General features: G+C 38.3%; 1 protein-coding gene across 2 annotated transcripts; it reads left to right on the plus strand.

Annotated features, from left to right (window-relative positions):
* Nucleotides 1-356: 356 nt before the first annotated feature.
* On the plus strand, nt 357-18,790 carry LOC137972094 (electroneutral sodium bicarbonate exchanger 1-like). Of its 2 annotated transcripts, none has more exons than XM_068818919.1 (17): nt 357-539; nt 854-938; nt 2,792-2,923; nt 4,771-5,067; nt 5,317-5,684; nt 6,577-6,822; nt 6,893-6,967; nt 7,109-7,278; nt 9,010-9,184; nt 10,160-10,768; nt 12,130-12,408; nt 12,664-12,842; nt 13,275-13,347; nt 14,275-14,343; nt 14,913-15,086; nt 15,885-16,073; nt 16,160-18,790. In XM_068818919.1, exons 1-17 carry the CDS (start codon nt 510-512, stop codon nt 16,598-16,600), a joined length of 3,591 nt encoding a protein of 1,196 aa, XP_068675020.1. In that variant the 5' UTR covers nt 357-509; the 3' UTR covers nt 16,601-18,790. The 2 variants fall into 2 exon arrangements, with proteins under 2 accessions (XP_068675020.1, XP_068675021.1); XM_068818920.1 differs by lacking the exons at nt 357-539; nt 854-938 and adding exons at nt 2,458-2,520; nt 2,593-2,671.
* The last annotated feature ends 117 nt before the right edge of the window (nt 18,791-18,907 follow it).

The raw sequence follows: 18,907 nt of genomic DNA on the forward strand, positions 1-18,907 counted from the left end.
GATGTCATGATTATCAGCGCATCCGTTATTTAAGCAATTACAGCACGGCTTTGTAAATGACGCACAACGTAGTTGACCGCTTTTGGAATACCCCATTGGGCTTGGCATCTAGTTGGTGCTGTTTTACAAAAGAAAAAAAAACTAGGATCTCTTTCCCAGGCTAACAACAAAATAAAACCATATTTTTAGTGGCCAAGGGATTTTGCCAGCTGATGACTTCTTTGTTGAAGAATACCTCTTGCAAACATGTTCACGGACCGGCACTTGACTGAGAAAAACAAATACTGCGTCATATGCAAAACTATTTCGTAGGCGTAACGCTGCGATGTGATTGGTTAATTTCTTGAGTGAGGGCAAGGTTGCACTGAAAATATTGTCAATGGCAGTGATGTCGATGGCGGATATCTGAGGTTCGAGAACGACAAGAAGCTTATGTCTTGAGATTTGATTTCTTCGTCAATACAATATTCCAAACAGCCAACTTGAAAGTGTTGTAACATTTTGATAAAATGATGTCGATGGAATATCGGCCCAGAGTGGTAAGTTGTTTATTGCATTTCCAACTGTGAATCGATCACGACAGAAGACTCACAAGTGTTGATTTTGTACTTTATTATTCATCAATTCGACCCTTTCGTGAGGTGGCAATGGCCTCTTTTTAAAGCTTTAACCTAGGCTTCTCTATCTTTACTTTGTCGCAAACGAGGCTTAAATAAATTTTCTTGTTGGTCTTGTAGCCGACAATATTCTATTCCTCAAATCATACTTAAATTGCGAAGAGCTTGTTCCTGGATTTCCCAGTTCAATGTTCTAATATAGAAACGTTAACAGTAACTTTGAATGTCGTTTATAGGGATCAAAGATTGGTGCAGATGTAGCTATTGATCCACACATGCTCGATGTTTATCGCTCTCAAGTTGAAGATGTAGACATTCAAGGTAGAGCTTAATAGTTCTCTTTGTAGAGTTTTGAAAACAATTTCAAAGCCTTGTTTTTGCCGGTAAATCATTTATACGACTGCTCCTATGCTTTTTGCAGCAATCGTCTGCTTTATTCAAATTTGAAATCCTGTCAAGCTATTTTGATTAAAAGTGGTAGCGAATAGACATGAATATTTGTTTTGTACTACGCATAAATTCCAAAAAATGGTTCGTATATATAATAGCTCTGAATATTAACAAAGAAATACCGGATGATATTACCATGTTGTATGCGGAACACCAAACATGACGTCTTGCATTGTTCTAGCTTTGCAAGACGGAAAATGATATTAAAAATATGAATATTAGGAAACCAAAAGGTATGACGTCTCCTGCTGTTTCAAACATTACATGGCTGATTTTGCTCATTTCATCCACGGCTGGTAAAAGCTGAGACTCGATTGTCGCCGGTGATATTGGGGAAAAAAAAACGTATACGCGTATATGTTCAGCTGTTGCTCGAAGTTGCACGACTATACTGTAGCGTGGTCTCTATTCACTTTAATCGCTGTCTTTGCTGATCGATTTAAATTTCCATGACAATAAACCATTTACTGAAGGATCTGCATTTGGTTGACATTGAATTCCAAATAAATGGGAATTTTTTTAAAAGGAGGTGGGGGGAAGGGGGCACTGATGTGTAGACTTGTACGGTAAGTTGTTGAAAGAGTTGAAGAGTTTTAAGAAATGATTGCTCTGGGAAAGTGACCGAAGTAACCATTAACCTGCTTTAACACAACCATTTCAGGCAAAAAAATTAACACTTAATTTTGTTCGCAAATAATAATATTCCCTTACATCTGAAACAGACGACACTTCCGACCGTTGATGTTTGATCATTTAGTGGCAAGTGTTTAAAGAGACAATTGTTGGTCAATTTAACTTATTCGAACATGTGGCTTAATCTGCTATCAAGTTCCACCTTATTTCTTTGTGGTGAGGGAAAAGGGGAAAATTGTTCTGTCGCCTTTTAACAGAATAGTTTATAATCCCTTGAGTTGATTGCCAGGGTCACGCTACCAGCAACTTTCGTACAGCGCGTGACGTTTTTCCAACTTTGACACTGTAAAATTGTGAGTGAAATTCCTCTATCAAGCTGTTTTATTAGTAAGACAGACGTTTCCTTGATGAGTGTTCTTTCAGTATGGGAGAATGTTGGATTGAGCGGGGTTTAAAGTGCGATTTCTACACTTCTAGCACCTGCAAATATAGAGCCAGCATTTGATGAGCACGTGAAACCATCAGACAAAAGCGATAAAATTTGGTGAATAATTTCGCTCACATTGCAAAGATGAAGTGCAAAACGTGCTCCAAGGAAAGTTAAATAAACAGTAAACCGTAAGAACTAAAAGTTGTTTTTCAAACAACATAACATCGCCAACTATTTGGCCAGTGCAAGCTGATATTTAGCACTTGGAACGAACAAGTTATCGATATTTACTCGATCCAGACCTCTTGGCTTCCATAAAAGCTCAAGGCGCACGCAATCGAGGTTTCAAACAGAATCGCGAAAGACGGTGCGATGGAGTTCCGTCAGCCGGTGAATATAAAAAAAAGTTTTCTTTCGTAGTCATTTTTTATGGAAATGAACAACTTTCCTTCTTTCTTGTAGAGCATGGATGAGATCCCAGGACCGGTGGATAACAGGGTGTTGAGCTCCAATGGGTACATTGGCGAACTCGATTATCAACGTACGCGACAATAAGCTAAAATAGAATTTTCACCCGGCACGCGCTGATAACAAAATTATTTGCAACTACGACTCCATTTTTTGTTTAATTAACTAGCTAATTTACTTCTCTCTCGACCAGATCATCGTCAAGTGTATGTAGGGGTTCATATTCCCTTACGGCCACGGAAACATCATCACCAAAAACATCATGGGCATCACAGGCGAAAACACAGGCCTAATGGTTCGATCGAATTCAAGTCGGACGATTCAGGTTGGTGTCTTGATCATCGATTCTATAAACCTTCAACATTCATTCATTTTGATGTTAGGTGATAGTTTCTTACTTTCTTTGAGAGGCAATCTAAATTCATTTGTGGTCTCAAAACTGTACTGTACGTAAATAAGACGAGTCGTTCCACCAGTAGACAAATGCATAGCTCTAGTACAAACTACTAGCAGCTAGAGGGGTTTGGTCCTGCAGATATTTCTGGCAACTCAAGAAAAACGCAAAAAATAGTGCACGGCAGAATTTGTGTCATTTTATGTCACGATCGTTTTATTATCTTGCGTCCAGTCATTTGAAGAACAAGTTTTCTGTCTGTCGATTGTTTGTTCCAAATCGGATATATATTTTATCCTGGCGTTAACGATAAATCTGTCACAAAATTACTTTAGCAAATATACATTATATTATTTCTTAAGGCATATTGTTTCGGATTTTTTTGGAAGACTACAGATCACATGGCTGGTGAGCACTTGAACTTTCATTGGTAAAGAAATAATGCGAATACTGGAAATTACGTTGGAGCATTCACCTCTACACATATAAGGTGTAGATATGAGTCACTGCCTCAAGTGACGCTATGCATGAAGAGTGATTAATCTCAAGTGCAATTAACCAAACCAAATACTGAAGATTTCTCTGAGTTGGGGCCATGATATCACCCCCATTAAAAAGATAGTTGTAAAAAGCTGTGCTGGTAGTTGTAACCGGCAACAATTACAGCTCAGTTTAATTTAATAAATACATATTGTTTTGACTCACTTTTTTTAATACAAGCTCTTTGTTTTTTTCTGGTCAATTAATGAAAAACTGTTCTTCCCTTTTTATAATTTGTAATATAATTTGGAAGTCAGTAACTTGAAATTTACCATAGATAATGGCATGCTGTAATCTTGAGTTATGGATGACAAATTCATTCATTCTTGCTTGAACAACACTTATTGCAGTCACTATGGTTGTGTTGTTCACCTAACCTTGACCATTAGTGAGCAATAATAATAATTATTTCTTTTGATGCAATACAATGTTCAGATATTTTGAAGTAAAATGTTCTCAAACCAGTATTGAAGATTTTAACATAAGTACTTTTTCACATGTTGATTAATCAATATAAAAACCTTTTCTCTTTACATCTCAAAATAATTCAGTTTAGCTAAAATAACTGTGCATGAAGTGGTAATCTTTAAAAATATATTAAACTAACCCTTGGTTTGTGAAAGCTGGTTATTTAGGCTGTTCTTGTCAAGGTTTGAGTTTTGGTCTGCAATAGAAAGAATACATTTAATAGTGCAAACTCTTGACTGAGGTTTTAACTTGATGAAAAAAAGTATTCAAACACATGATTATTGTTTGGTGCAACTTAACAAAGTTGGCTCTTAGCAATTCAGTCTCTGACAACAAGAAAAGGTGATTGGCAAGCCAGATATTATTATTATTATTATTATTATTATTATTATTATTTTTATTATTGTTATTATTATTATTATTAACATGATTGTTAGAGCAGTTCTCAATTGAGTTTCGAAAGTAATTAGCGAATTGCTTTGGTTTTTCATTACTTCATTTAGTGATTGGTTCAAAGTTCTTGTGCCATTTTTTCAACCAATCAGAAATGAACCAAATCCAATCGCGGCTTGCACTTGCTCAGTTTCCTGTGCTTTGTGTCAGCTACGTGCAATTACTTCGAGTTTTGATTGGTTTACTGGATTGTCTCTGTTCTTTTTGATTGGCCAAAGTATTACTTTGGTTTTGGTTTTAGGATGCTCCAGTGAAACTCGCTCTATTGTTATTGCTATTGCTATTGCTATTGTTAATATCATTCGTTTCTTTTCCAGGCAATACATCATCATCGCTGCCAACTGATAAAGTGCGTTTCATTCTTGGTGGCGAAGAAAATGATGAATCTCACAAAATGTTTACACAGCTGGCACATTATCAAAATGAGCCTGAAGAATGGAGGCAAATGGCCCGTTGGCTTAAGTTTGAAGAAGCTGTTGAAGAAGGTGGAGATCGATGGAGTAAACCACATGTTGGAACATTGTCCCTTTACAGTTTGTTTGAATTGAGAAGTTCTCTGTTACGAGGGACTGTCCTTCTGGACATGCATGCTAGCAATTTAACGCAAATTGCTGGTAAGTAAAAGATAGGTTTTTTTACATTTGTTTATATCTTAGAATATTAAAGTCAAATTGACGTCACTGTCAGTGAAGTTTTATTAATCAAAGGGCATTAAGCAAAATCTCAAGGAGGGTCAATAATATTGCAATCCATCGTTGTGTGATTCAAGCCTTTTGTGTGGTCTACAATAGGATTGGAAATTCAGGTCTGTTTCATTTGTCTTAATTGACTAATATCCAAGGTCTTGGTGTTTCTGTCAAAAGATCTTGTGCTTGATGACATGGTAAACAAAAACCATTTGGATCAACACTGCCGACAGAAAGCACGAGAGATCCTACTGAAAAAACATCGCCATCAATGCAAACCCAAAAGTTCCAAAAAGAAGACAAGCATGAGTAGCTTTGGGTCATTTGCAAAGAAAGCTTCTTCAGCTGGCTTGAGTGAAATGCTGAAACGTTCAGACTCTACTCCAAAAGCACCAGAACAGCAGAGGTTAGAAGTGGTAAATGAAGTTGGTGGCAAAGGTGGTGAATTCCCTCACCTTCCATCAGCCGCTGATTTAGTCGGAAAGCAAAAAGACAGCGATGCCAGAGAGGAGATTGAAAAGGCTGAATCTGATCCCTGTCTTGAGGTAAAAATTATCTTTGGAAGCAAACCCATAATCAAACGAAAATTGGAGATTAATATTTCATAGTTTTGCAAATTCTGAATGTTCTATTCATATCCTATTGGAAAGTACTGCTCTGTTCTCTGAATACTAGTAAAAATGTAAGGGTTGCATGCCTCCTTGTTACATAATGTAGATGTTGCATGTACGGAAATAATAATACCAACTTTATTCATTCACTTCAATGAAAGGGGAGGATACCAGATGAAGGTATATGTTATATGTCATCTTGCTATATGTTATCCCTATCAAGGGTATCTGTCCGCAGCCGGATGTAATTGACTGAGGATGGATTTGGATGAGGGAGGAAAACCAGAGTACTCGGATAAAAACCCTTGGAGTCGGATTGCGATCGACGAAAACAATCAGCTCACATACGCCCTCTTGATCAAGGGTTGAACCTGGGTCACAGAGGCAGAAGTGCCGCTAAGTGGCCCTGGCTCCCCTCAAAATGGTGGAGACGATATGACAGTGGATGCTCAGTGATTTAAATAAGTAACAACACCTGATGAAAGGTGTTGGCTTCTTTATTCAGAGAAGTCAGCTGTGTTCTTATTCATTAATTGAAGTAATTAGAGGCAGATTCTTTCAAAAGTCATTTTTACAAAATCATAATGGCAACAGTTGGTTACTCTACTCAAGCTGCCAAATTTTATTGAAACCTCTGGATGCTTGACTTTTTGTGTATTTACATAGCCTCACTAAACACGAGGGGGAGATGCGTCTTGGGTTTGCATAACTGTTGAGAAGTCTCCCAACTTCCCCCGTGTTTAGATGCGGCTATGGAAACACAGAAAAAGGTCCTCTTTTGCTTAATTAATTAAGCTGAAAACCACACAAATTCTTTTTTTCTTAGTATGACAATAATTTCATGAAGAAAATTCCACCGGGGGCACAAGCTTCAAATGTTCTGGTTGGAGAACTGGATTTCTTGAAGAAGCCAGTGACAGCATTTGTGCGCCTCGATAATGCTTGTGTGCTTGGAAATATTACCGAGGTTCCCGTTCCAACTAGATTTATCTTTGTGATGTTGGGCCCCCCAGGAACACCTGGTCGATACCATGAAGTTGGCCGTGCCATAGGAACCTTGATGTCTGATGAGGTGTGTTAACTCTTTTTGGAAGCTATTTTCTTCAAAGTTTATTGGTTAATCTAAGCTTTTTTTTGGGTAGATTTTTCATGAAGTGGCTTATAAAGCTCAGTGTCGTGAAGACTTGTTGGCCGGAATCGATGAATTTCTTATGCAGGTAGGCGAAGTGATGATGTTGTATCCAATCTACAATAATTTCAGTTACAGGGTTTACTTTCTCTTTTTTATGACCTCAGGAGTCACATTTAATACTGTCGCTTTATTTTCTCAAGCTTCTTTTTTATTTGCATAATTTCAGGTCACAGTTTTACCTCCAGGCGAATGGGATCCATCCATCAGAATCGAACCTCCCGATGCTGTTCCTTCCCAGGACAAACGTCTTGAGTCTGCTAAAGCAGGAGCTGGTGGTGGAGGAGAAGAACATGATCCTGCTGGCGACAGAGAAGAGCAACTTGCTAAAACTGGAAGGTTAGGACAATAATAATAATAATAATATTATTATTATTATTATTATTATTATTATTATTTTCAATGCCCGAATTGTAAACAACGGTTCTTGTTGCATTTCACCCAGGATTTCAGATCAAAGTTCTACAAATGACAATACACAGCGACTTGCTACAACTGAAACAACTGAACAGCATGGAAATTTTAATTTATTTCATTTTCGAAACAATCAAATGTGACCGGTCAACCTGACCGGCAAGACAAAAGGTTGACTGGGCAACTCCTGAATCAGTTTAGACATTGTCCATTGACCGGCCGTTATTTCGAGCCCTGAGGATGGACGGTTATATACATAAACAGAGGTTTTTGAAAATGCATTAGTTTGGACGGGGGATGAGAATTACAGTTTCCAATGGAAAAAGTGTTACGGTGCACGCATAAGCTGGAAATCAATTATAGTATACCCAGTAAACACAAGGCATACCGGCGGTGTACGCGCAAGTACATGGACCACAGTCATTGCTTTTTATAGCTTGTTTACGTAGTTAAAGTTGTAAATGCTTTTTCTGTATTCAAAATCTATTATGTACACTTTCCAAATAGAATTAAGAGTTTAAAAAAGTCTTGGATGTCACTTCTGGAATGAAGTTAATTTAAGATGTAGATTTCAGTTTATGTTTTCTTAAGGATATGTATACCCCGTTTTTCAAAGGCTACATGAACTACAGTCCGCTATTGGACATTAATTGCACTCATTCGATGAATAAAAAAATTAAATACCGTAATAAATTAATGATAATAATAATAATAATAATAATAATAATAATAATAATGTAATAAAAATATAATAAAAATATCTTAGTGGCCAGGCTGGCGACTAAGTGTGAAAAGATAGTCGCCAGTTAGTAAAATCCAGTCGCATTGCTGACCTCAGCGGACCTCAACGTCGAGCACTGCCAAGATTTAAGCTGCTAAATTCAGGGTGCGGCTTATCTGCGGGTGTTTACAGTACTTAAATCTTTGCACAGATTGAAACTGTTGGATAGTGAGTTATCCACTGGATAAAGTTATCTGGCCTTTGAACAACTGGCCTGATGAAATCCATGTTGATTTAAGTGTGGCTGGTAACTGAAGCAATAACGGAGAGTTGTGTTTCAAACTCCATAACTTCATGTGGTACCTGAGTGCCTAAATAATGATGTTTGCCTTGTCCAGTTGGCAAAGTAACTGCTACCGTGAGCTGCACATTTCCCTTTGCCAGGAGTTTGGATCCTGGACAAGGTACAGTTGTTCAAAAAAAAAGAAAAGCCAATTCTCCAAAAAAAATTCTTCAACCTGACTCAATCTTGACTTGAGGTTGACTCGTAACTCGTGGTTGACTCTGGCTCGGGGTTGACTTGTGTTGCGGCAAAACTCACTTAAGTCTGAGACGAAGGCTTCATTTCTTTTGAGAATTCCATTTCTGTTTTGCAAAAAGTGTTGATAGTCAGCCGATGTTGGATCCGATATGCTTGAGAGAATTTTAACAATGTCAAGGGGTGTGACATATCTGTTTAAAGCATGTCCATGCTTACTTTAAAAGGTTTTAACAAAGAGCATTAGAATAATTTGTTTTTAACTTGACAGTTCTCTCTTCATAGAGGGGATATGATCCACCATTATTCCATTAATAAAATTCTGACTGTTGCATCCAAGTTACCAGCGAGTTACGCAGTGTGGTAGTAGTAAGTAGCCTTTTGTTCATTCCCATAGGTTATGTGGAGGTGTCATTGCTGATATTAAGCGGCGTGCTCCGTGGTACTGGAGTGATTTTAAGGATGCACTGAATGCTCAGTGCATTGCTTCAATTATTTTCATTTACTTTGCATGTCTCACGCCGATCATCACATTTGGGGGCCTAATGGGCACAAAAACAGGCAAATACATGGTAAGTTTTAATTCACTTGCCTGCCACTTCAGGCAGTGGGACTAGGAAGAGATTTCGTTGCCTTGCATGCACGCAATAGACATAATCATGAATAATGATAATGATAATACTAATAAGTCTTTCCTTGGCAAGTGCACTTGTTAAAAGCCTAGCATGCTAGCTTTTGAACAATTGCACTTGTCAAGGAAAACTTAACAAGTTTCAGAACTTGCTGGTCTGTGGAGGTTGTCAAGGAAATCTTGTCAAAAAAATTTAGAACTCTTGTTCTCATCTGCACTTTATGTCAGATGATCATGGCAGGGAAAAGCACTGTTCGTTGGACCGATTCTGCTCCATTTCTTCTCCTGGAATTCCTAAGATCAAGAGAATACTTGTGGAATGCCAAAGTACATTCCTAAAGGGGCTAAAACAAGAAAAAAACTGTGCTATGTTCTTGCATTGTCCAGGGGCAAATCTACCAACCCCAATTCATATGTCTCTTCGAATGTTCAAGCAAACCCTAGACCACAAGACAGGACCTTTTTTCTTTCATCAAGTAAACATTAGCCATGGTTTAAAAGAATGGAAGTGTAAAATTCTTTTTGTTTAATTTTGGTGACCCACGTTTTTGTTTTTTGTTGTCTGCTGTGTACTTGTGTTGCTGGCTACAGTGAGAACTTGTCAAAGGAGGGCTTGTTCATTTTCTCACACAAGCAATTAAAACTTGTCAAGGCAAAGCTGATTGTCAAAGAAATCTTGTCGTTCATACACATGAGCCAATGAAAATTGTCAGTGACACTTGGCAAGGAAAATTTGCTTGTGTGTAACTGGCTTAAATCATTGTAATGTGAAGGAGGAAAAAATTTGGCACACCTGATAGTGCGCAGTCTCTAAACTTCAGGAAGGAACTGAGACGCATTATAAAACACCCTCATTTGCAACTTGATAGTCTATTGTAAAACAGTGAAGAACCCCTTTGTTTTTTCCCCATTTCAGGCAGCTATGGAGCAGATTTTAGCCGGTGGTATTGGAGGGGTCATGTTCTCATTGTTTGGTGGTCAGCCTCTCATTATTCTTGGAGCCACTGGCCCTATGTTGGTCTTTGAAGAAATCCTTTACACATTTTGTGAGAATTTTGGCATTGACTACCTTCCATTCCGCTTGTGGATCGGGATCTGGACCATGCTATACTGCTTTATTCTTGTTATAACAGATGCCAGTGCCTTTGTCAGATACTTCACCCGTTTCACAGAAGAGTCCTTTGCCACTCTCATTGCTCTAATTTTCATTGTTGAGGGTTTTAAAAAGTTAGTGCATGTTTTGGACGACAGCCCAGTTAAGATTGGGGATGAAAATGGGTACATAGACTGGAATGCATGCCAATGCATTAAGAAAGGTATGGGTGACAGTTTCACTCGCTTCAACAACAATACTGGCATTTACCTCAATCAGCCATTGGGAGACTGTGAGAGACTTGGTGGTGAGCTTGTGGGTCAAGCCTGTCACAGTAATGTATTTTTTCTGTCTGTCATCCTTTCGCTGGGGACTTTTGCACTTGCATTTACACTGAAAGGATTCCGCACCAGTTCTTACTTTCCAACAAAGGTAAGGATCTAATATGTAACCTTATATGTTGCCATTTTTGGCTAATAAATGGAACTCAGGTTTAGAGGAGAGTTCTAGTTATGTCAAACAAGAAGTATATTTTGAGAACTACCGTGGATTTTCAGTGACTGTGATTTTCGTAATTCTGTGGAATCTCACCTTCAAGCTCCAACCGCCAAGCTGCGTTTTGGCTTCCAGATGTCAAACTTCCGACACCAAGCCCAGAGTTCACCTGAAACCAGGGATCCCGAAATCAGTAATAGGTGACAGAACCTACCAATAAGCTTTGCTTCCCACAGTACATTTGTACATTCAAACTCTACTGTGATTAAAGTGATGGAATTTTTACTTATTGTTTATTCGAATAACCTCCAAAAAAGATATTACAATGGTATTCGAGCAAAAACTCCAGTTCACTTTCTGGAGGCAGAGTTGATCTTCCCAGCCATGTTCGGAAATTTGATTGATGGAAGCCAAAACTTAGTTTGGCGCTTAGCACTGAAGGTGAGACTCTGCAGATTATTATAGAAATTAGAGTGATAGGTTTGGAAGAGTGTGCTGTTGTGAATCTCGAAGTAGGTGTAAAAAGCGTTTTTTTTTTTAGGAATCCTGAGTCATTGCAACTATTTTCAGGGCTGTCATGAGAAGCCAGTAGGTGGCAGAAACCTGCCAGCTGTCAGGCTATTTTGCACCGGCTACTTTGTGCACCAGAAATTTTGATTTGCCATCTAAAGAAATTTATACATTTTTTTTCAACTCTTGAGGCTTATTTAAGTGATCATTCTCTTGTGGTTTTCTGATTTTATGGAAGGAAACAACTAGCAACCTGTGTAGAAAGTACTGTGCAAGAACTTTCCATGGTGTTGACAGCTAACTTGCAAAATATAAATGCGCAACTGTCACAAAGCCATTGCAATTCACACGTGCGTTGATACTTTGAAAATGGATGGTCAGCGAAAAAAGCAATCTCTTGGTTACTTCTCATGTCAATCGAAGAAGACAAAATCTAGTGAAAATGGTGATTTAAGACGGAAACAAAGTATTTTTGAACTAATTTTAGCATCAATGTCTGGCTAAAAAATGTTACTCAAATATGCCCCACAGTGCTGGAAAACACATCTCAGAGCATTACAAATTTCAAAATTTTCCAGGGGAGCATGCACCCTGACCCCCTAGTAGTAATTTGGCTATAAATTACTTCAGCCGCCTACTCAGTTCAGGTCATACACCTATTAAAGTTTCTAATGACAACCCTGATGCATACTTAACAATTATGCAGTAATTCAATCTACACTACAGAATTTACTAACTAAGGATGCCATACAATAATATTATTAAAACAAATTTTGTTCTCTCATCAGGTCCGTGCAGTAATATCTGACTTTGCCATTCTCATTGCTATCATGGTGATGGTGGGAATAGATCTTGCGTTTGCTGTCAACACACCAAAGCTTGACATTCCATTGAAATTCCAGCCAACAGCCCATGAAAAGAGGGGCTGGATTGTTCCACCACTGGGTAAGAATCCTGTATGGACCATTCCTGCTGCAGCTATTCCAGCTTTGCTTGCTACTATCTTGGTTTTCATGGATCAGCAGATCACAGCACTGATTGTGAACAGACGAGAACACAAGCTTAAGGTAATGTAAGCTTTTTGTATCCATACCAACAACTGGCTCGTAATAATATTATTTTTGGTTTCAGAATGGAACATGTGCCTAAAATTTCACACCAGTGAACAGACAGCCCCCTGCTTTTCCATCCTCCATATTCTTATGGTTCTTCACTAGTTACTCTATGTGCCAAAATTGTTAAGGTCCAATAAATACCTAATTAAAATAATTATATTGTTATTCTCTCTCCTCACCAAGTTAGCTTTTTTTGTTGCTTTGCAGAAAGGAGCTGGTTATCATCTTGATCTACTTCTTGTTGCCATTATCATTGGTATTTGTTCATTGCTTGGTTTACCCTGGGTGGTAGCGGCAACTGTGCTGTCTGTTGGCCATGTACAGAGCTTGTTTGTGGAATCACAATGTACAGCTCCTGGTGAAAAAACTCAGTTTCTTGGTGTAAGGTATGACCTTTTTTCACGAGTAGAGAGGAACGGTAAAATAGTAACAGTCAGTATAAAATTATAACAAGAAGTTACGTTCTGGATGCTTACTTAAGCATTGGGTTGACAAGCACTTTCAGTAAGAGCTGAGCAATGAGGTTTCACTTGACTACCAGAGTTTTAGGTTTATGTCAGAAAATGGCAGTGAAAAACAAATAGCTATTAACCCACTGCAGCTAATAATATTGTCATGTTGCAGTCTGCCAACTTTTATTAAGGGTGTGATATTAATTAGTTAATTGATTAATTATGTTAACTTAATCGGGCTTTCACCAACCTTTCAACTGGCCCTAGATTTTGAGGAAAGTGCTGTAGGAAGGATATGCCTACAAATATATACATAAACGTGTTTTTACCAAATTGTAACCTGTTTATGCATTCTGTTTTATTCAGGGAACAGCGTGTTACTGGTACTTTCATATTCGTCCTTATTGGCTTGACTGTTTTCATTGCACCAATATTGAAGGTAAGTTACAAGGTTACTTTGGGTAACGGTATTTGTATCAGGCAGCATTTACACGAATGCAGTTTCATTTGCAACCACATTATCTTCAAAGTAGCCCATGACTGCAGACGTATTTCCGGAAATACATCTGCGCTCAAAGGCTATCTTCAAAGGGGTTACGCCTTCTTCACAACACTTATCAGGACTGTGACCGAAATAGAAAAGTGGAGCCTTTTGAAAACTATACAGGTCCATATGTCGTGTGGCTGCGTCATTTTGAATACAGTTACTATGTTTGCACAATATTTGCAATGCATTCGTCTGTGATGGGTGCCAGGGAACAAGATCGGCGTGACCTTAATTTGGTGGTTCTGTGTAAAGGCTTTCGTACCGCGTTGATTTTGATGTGGTGTCGCAGTCGGGAAGCTGTGTCAATGTGAAATGGCATTCATGTAAACGCTGCCTTAGCAGTGACTCAGTGTGATGAAAAGAATTATGATTGTCTGGCATTGGACTAATGGGCAGGAGATGGTGGCTTTAACTCCAGCTGCATTCAGCACTCAGGGTCTTTAAAATGACTGAGGAGAAAGTTCTGCCTCTTTTATCTTATCTGCTTCTAGCGGATGTAGTTGTCTTGAAGATGGGACAATAATCCATAGGTCCTGATTCAAAACATTTTAAGTTCCATGTGATTGTTTTGTTCACAAACTCTTCGGCCCTGAGGTCTTGTATAAGGTGGGCATCACCTTAAGGTAGGGAACTCAAGTCCTTTTGAAAAAAGGCAAAACCAAAGGAAATAACCCCGTATTCTGTCTAACTGTCAGACAAGGAACTACATGTATGCGCACAATCAGTGCAAGGTTGTCTGTCAATGCATGATGATGATAAACAGAAGTTTAATTGTGTAATTTTCTGATTTCTCATAATTCTTGTTTTTTTTTTGTCAAGTTTGTCCCTATGCCAGTTCTGTTTGGACTTTTCTTCTACATGGGATTTTCTGCACTTAGAGGATTACAGGTAGGTAGACTTAAATACATACGATTGTCGAACTTGGGACACATACACTGTAGTAAAAATAAAGAAACCCTGTTTGTACAGTTAAGCAAATTATACACGTACCTGTGATTTGTCAAGATTGATCTTTCTGGGACGGTATTTAAAAAGTACTATTTAAATTAAGAAACACACCATCATAAAAGAACCGATCTAAAGGAAGACATCTTGTAGTTTATGTACTTGACATTGTGGAGTTGAATTCAGGACAAACAACAACAACAACAAATCCAGTTGATGGGCAAAGTGGATTATTCCATCAGCCAGACTACTGGAACACGTCCTCTCTTTAAGGATCTAGGAGTTTTGAGCTGACGAAAGGCTTTTCAAGTTCTACAATGTAGTTAAGCACTGCTTTGATCCAGTACTTGTATATATCTCATTCATGTCTCGCCGCTAAGGTTTTTACAAATATTTGTATAAATGACCCAGGCTCAGATATACAGGTACAAATGAAGGAGTTATTTCTTTGATCATAGACTTATTTTTTGTTCCCTTGCATTAATAATCTGTTTTCTATATCTCGTTGACAGTTTTTTGAAAGAATTAAAATCATCTTCATGCCAGTCAAGCATCAGCCTGATCTAATGTATTTGCGACAAGTTCCTCTTAAGAGAATTCACATCTTCACATTTATCCAGCTGTTTTGTTTGGCAGTGCTCTGGGCCATCAAATCTACTCCTGCTGCTCTCATCTTCCCTGTTATGGTATGTATTATTTTGGGATTTGAATACATTTCACCAAAATTTCCAACAAGTCGGTCATTAGATACAAATTAATTTGTGCAAAATGTCCTGTGAAATCATACAGTACACAGACTACCAAACTGCCAAAGTTTTTTAAACAATCCCATATATAAAGATGAGTTTAAAAGACCAAATACTATGTGAAAAACTTGGAGTCTGTCCTGTTACGTAATACACTATCTCGGGTTTTGCTTTAGTTAAGTAAAATTTACCAGTTCGCTCTGACGAAGAATTAACGCTCGAAATCACCTTTCAAATTTCTCTACGGTGGTCAATTTACCATATCATTTCGGGTGATTGACAAATTTCTCTGTTTCATTTTCCCACCGACCCAGCACCACAGTTTCTTTATAAATAGGCCATTTCCGAGTTCATGTCTGCCTTCTCTTGAAAGCGAGTCTAAGTGCGAAGTTTTTGTGATGGTAATTAGTTCTACTTTACATATGAATGAAAACTAATTTTCATAACAAAAACTTCGCACTTAGACTCGCTTTGAAGAGGAGGCAGACATGAACTCGGAAATGACCTATTAAACCCCTTTATCGAGCTTGAAAGAAAGGCTCGTCGTTGGGGACACTGTAAACTAAAATCAACAAATTAACGCAAATCCGAGTCTGGGAATCGAACTCGGGCCACATTTGTGGGAGGCGAGTGCTCTCACCACTGCGCCATCCCTGCCCCCCCCCCCCCCCCCCCCTATACAGTTGTGCTCCCTTTGGCAGTCAAATAATCTGGCATTTTAAAAACATTGTCTTGTAGGTATTGATGTTGGTCGCTGTTCGCAAAGTTATGGAAAAAATTTTCACCCTCCATGAACTCGAGGTTCTGGATGACTTGATGCCGGAGAACATAAAGAAACAAAAAGCAGAACTGGAAGCAAAAAAGAAGAAAGACGACAGCTTTGACTATGATGATGACGATGGTGATGATGATGCAGATGGCAGAAAGGTTGGTTCATGAATGCGCTTGTGTTTTACTGTGCGCCATTCATCTGTGAGCATTCAAATTGTCTAATTATGTGTGATGTGTCTTAGGATACGCCTGGAAAAGAATTGAATGGCAGTGCGCCTCATGTTGAAGCCCCGATGAATATCACAGAGGAGATGTGCAAAACATCATTGTGGAAGACATTTGTGAAGGATGGCTCCACCAAAAAGCCTCAGAGTCGTAAAAGCAAGTCCCCCGACAAACACAAGCACAAGCACAGACATCACCACAAGAGCAAACACAGTAGTAGACACAGAAGAGAACGTGATGCAGATGATGGGCAAGAGGGACTATGGATGATGAGCAAGAAAGACGAAGAGGAAGATGGTGAACTCAGTGATGCAGAGTTGCAGAGAAAACTATCGACAATTAGTGAAGATAAACCAGGTGATGTAGTCATTGATATGGATCAGATTCAGGACTCTCTGCTGGAAGAGGCTGAAGAGGATGAAACTGCAGACAAGGCGGATGCAGAAGCCAAATGCTAAACAATAGCATTGCTGCGGCAACGTCATCCTTAATTGACAGGGAAACAATACAAAGCTCAAATTTCGATGGCTTCGGAAAATCAGCCATGCAATCGTTTATTTTTACCCAACCGACATACATGGAATTGTTTTACATTAATTTTTATAATTTAAACCCTTTCGCTGACATGTATGTAGTATTGTTTAGCCTTTTAGTAAATTAACCGATTTGTGCCTTAGCTCTAATGAGAGGAAATAATTTAATAAGCTAAGGGCCTAACGTTTAAGTAAGCAATTAGAATGGCATTCAGCTGTTTCAAGAATTTCTCTGTAGAAACTAGATCGCAGACAAATGAAACAGGTTGGGTATACAGACCCTGGGAAGTTAACAAAACATGGAGTATTAGAGACAAGTGTTGTGCTGTAGGGTAAAAAGATAACGAACTTGTTAGAAGAATGTTGGATGTTTTTTTGTTTTTCTTGTTTTTTTTTTTTTAATTAAGCCAGATCATGAACGAGAAGATTTTCGTAAATGAGTAAGATAAGAAATGAGGGTAACAAACACCACGCAGTCAACGTTTGGTTATTATTTTAAGGGTGAGGGAAACAGCCAAAACATCGCTTAAGTTCTATTTAAGCTTTTCCAGGACTTAAGATGATTATAACAGCGTTCAATAAATTTGGGTATTTTTGTATTTTTACCACTTTGAGGAAAATAGGGGCGGGCCCTCTAATGGTTCCAAGCAGCAGCTCATGACCTTCAAGCGTTTAACTCCTCAGAGCTGGGATTTTTTTGAGTTTAAGAATTTCCTTATTTGGATGTAACGTAGCTCGTGCATTTCCCGATCGTGTAGCTTCGGTTTTATTTGTGTCCATATTTGGGCGTAGAATTGGTGTTCTAAAATCCCCAGCTTTGTTCCAAGGAAAAGAGTTGCAAGTTGCATGCTTCAAGGCCATGAGCTTCTGTTCCAAGCTATAAGATGTAATATCATTCCCTTATCAACGTTTCTGGTGTTTCCGACCAAAAAAGGGGTTCAGAATAGAGATTGATTTTCATCGCTTAATTTAAGTAACAAACGGGGAAATGATGTAATATTCCGAAGCATACATGAAAGAATGGACTTGATTTTGAAGTCTGAACAGTTACTTCCGGTCCGGGGAAACCTTTGTGACTTAATTGCATGTCTTTATTGTTTCTCAATTTAGGCTTGAGTAAAGTCGGCAAATGCAACTGATTGTTAAAGCAGTCGTGCCTCTTCAATGGGAATTATCAATTTTTTTTAAAGGGAAAAACCCTATTTAAGACTATTCATGGTTTCATTCCTTGCAAGTAACGAAAATTTCAGATCGCATTGCAACTGCAGGTTGGCAATCAGACAGTTCGATTCTCTCTGGTTTGAACAAATTTGAATGTAGCGTTGAAAGTTACGGTTTAAAAGCCAGATTCAGATGGATCTTTGAATCATAACTTTCTAAGCTTCAATCAGATTTATTCAAACCCGAGTAGAATTGTAGTTTGTAAACACTGAAACGATTTATTTATTTCGAAGACGTGCTATGATTTGCGCTGACGCAAATCACTCGCTTGTAAAGATACTTAAGTATGTGATGAAAAGAACTTGATTATTTTCTGGAGGTTTTAGGACGTTCATTTGATGAATACAACTGCATGATCTTCGTACTTTGCAATCACTTGAGCATTTAAAGTTCACCATTGTCTCTACTCTGGCATAAACAGACGACAAACTAAGGACGCTTTCCTTTTGACAGAAGTGACCGGCCAGACCGAGCATTTGGAAGGAATAACTCTACAACGCTTTCAAATTAACACACTTCGAGGATGATATATACTCCTACAGAAGAATACGAGGGATTATCATGCAAGTGTTACTTCAAATTGTTGCATTTTCTTTGCAAACTGACGGGTCTGGCCGGCCAGTTCTGATAAAAGGAAAGCACCATAAGTTAGCCCTTTACAAGGATATGTCAGTACACTGCATTTTCGACATTTAGTTCCTATTTGTGAGTGTAACTGTAAGTGTGGAAGCCTGTAGCCTCACTGTGACTGATTTATGGAAACGGGGGTTCAAGCTGTACCTTTTACCGAAATAGTCTTGAATTCCGGTAATGTAGTCTCTATTTAAACTGTTTAGGAAACATTGTAAATCAACCAAATGAGACAAATAAAATAAGTTTGCTAGTTTTTGATAAGGCTGTTGTAACATTTACTTTCATTCAATAATCCCTAGTTATTTCCAGTTTTAGTTGTGTATGTCTTCCCTACACATCTAGGAATGTGCGGTGAATAAAAGATTTCAAGTTTTCATT

Source organism: Montipora foliosa, chromosome 9 (assembly GCF_036669935.1).
Source record: "Montipora foliosa isolate CH-2021 chromosome 9, ASM3666993v2, whole genome shotgun sequence".
Taxonomy (NCBI): domain Eukaryota; kingdom Metazoa; phylum Cnidaria; class Anthozoa; order Scleractinia; family Acroporidae; genus Montipora; species Montipora foliosa.

Coding starts and splice junctions, on each gene's coding strand:
- LOC137972094 (XM_068818919.1), top strand. CDS start 510: ATGATGTCGATGGAATATCGGCCCAGAGTG. Junction 5,068..5,316: donor CAATTTAACGCAAATTGCTG/GTAAGTAAAAGA, acceptor TTCTGTCAAAAG/ATCTTGTGCTTGATGACATG. Junction 12,409..12,663: donor GACGAGAACACAAGCTTAAG/GTAATGTAAGCT, acceptor GTTGCTTTGCAG/AAAGGAGCTGGTTATCATCT.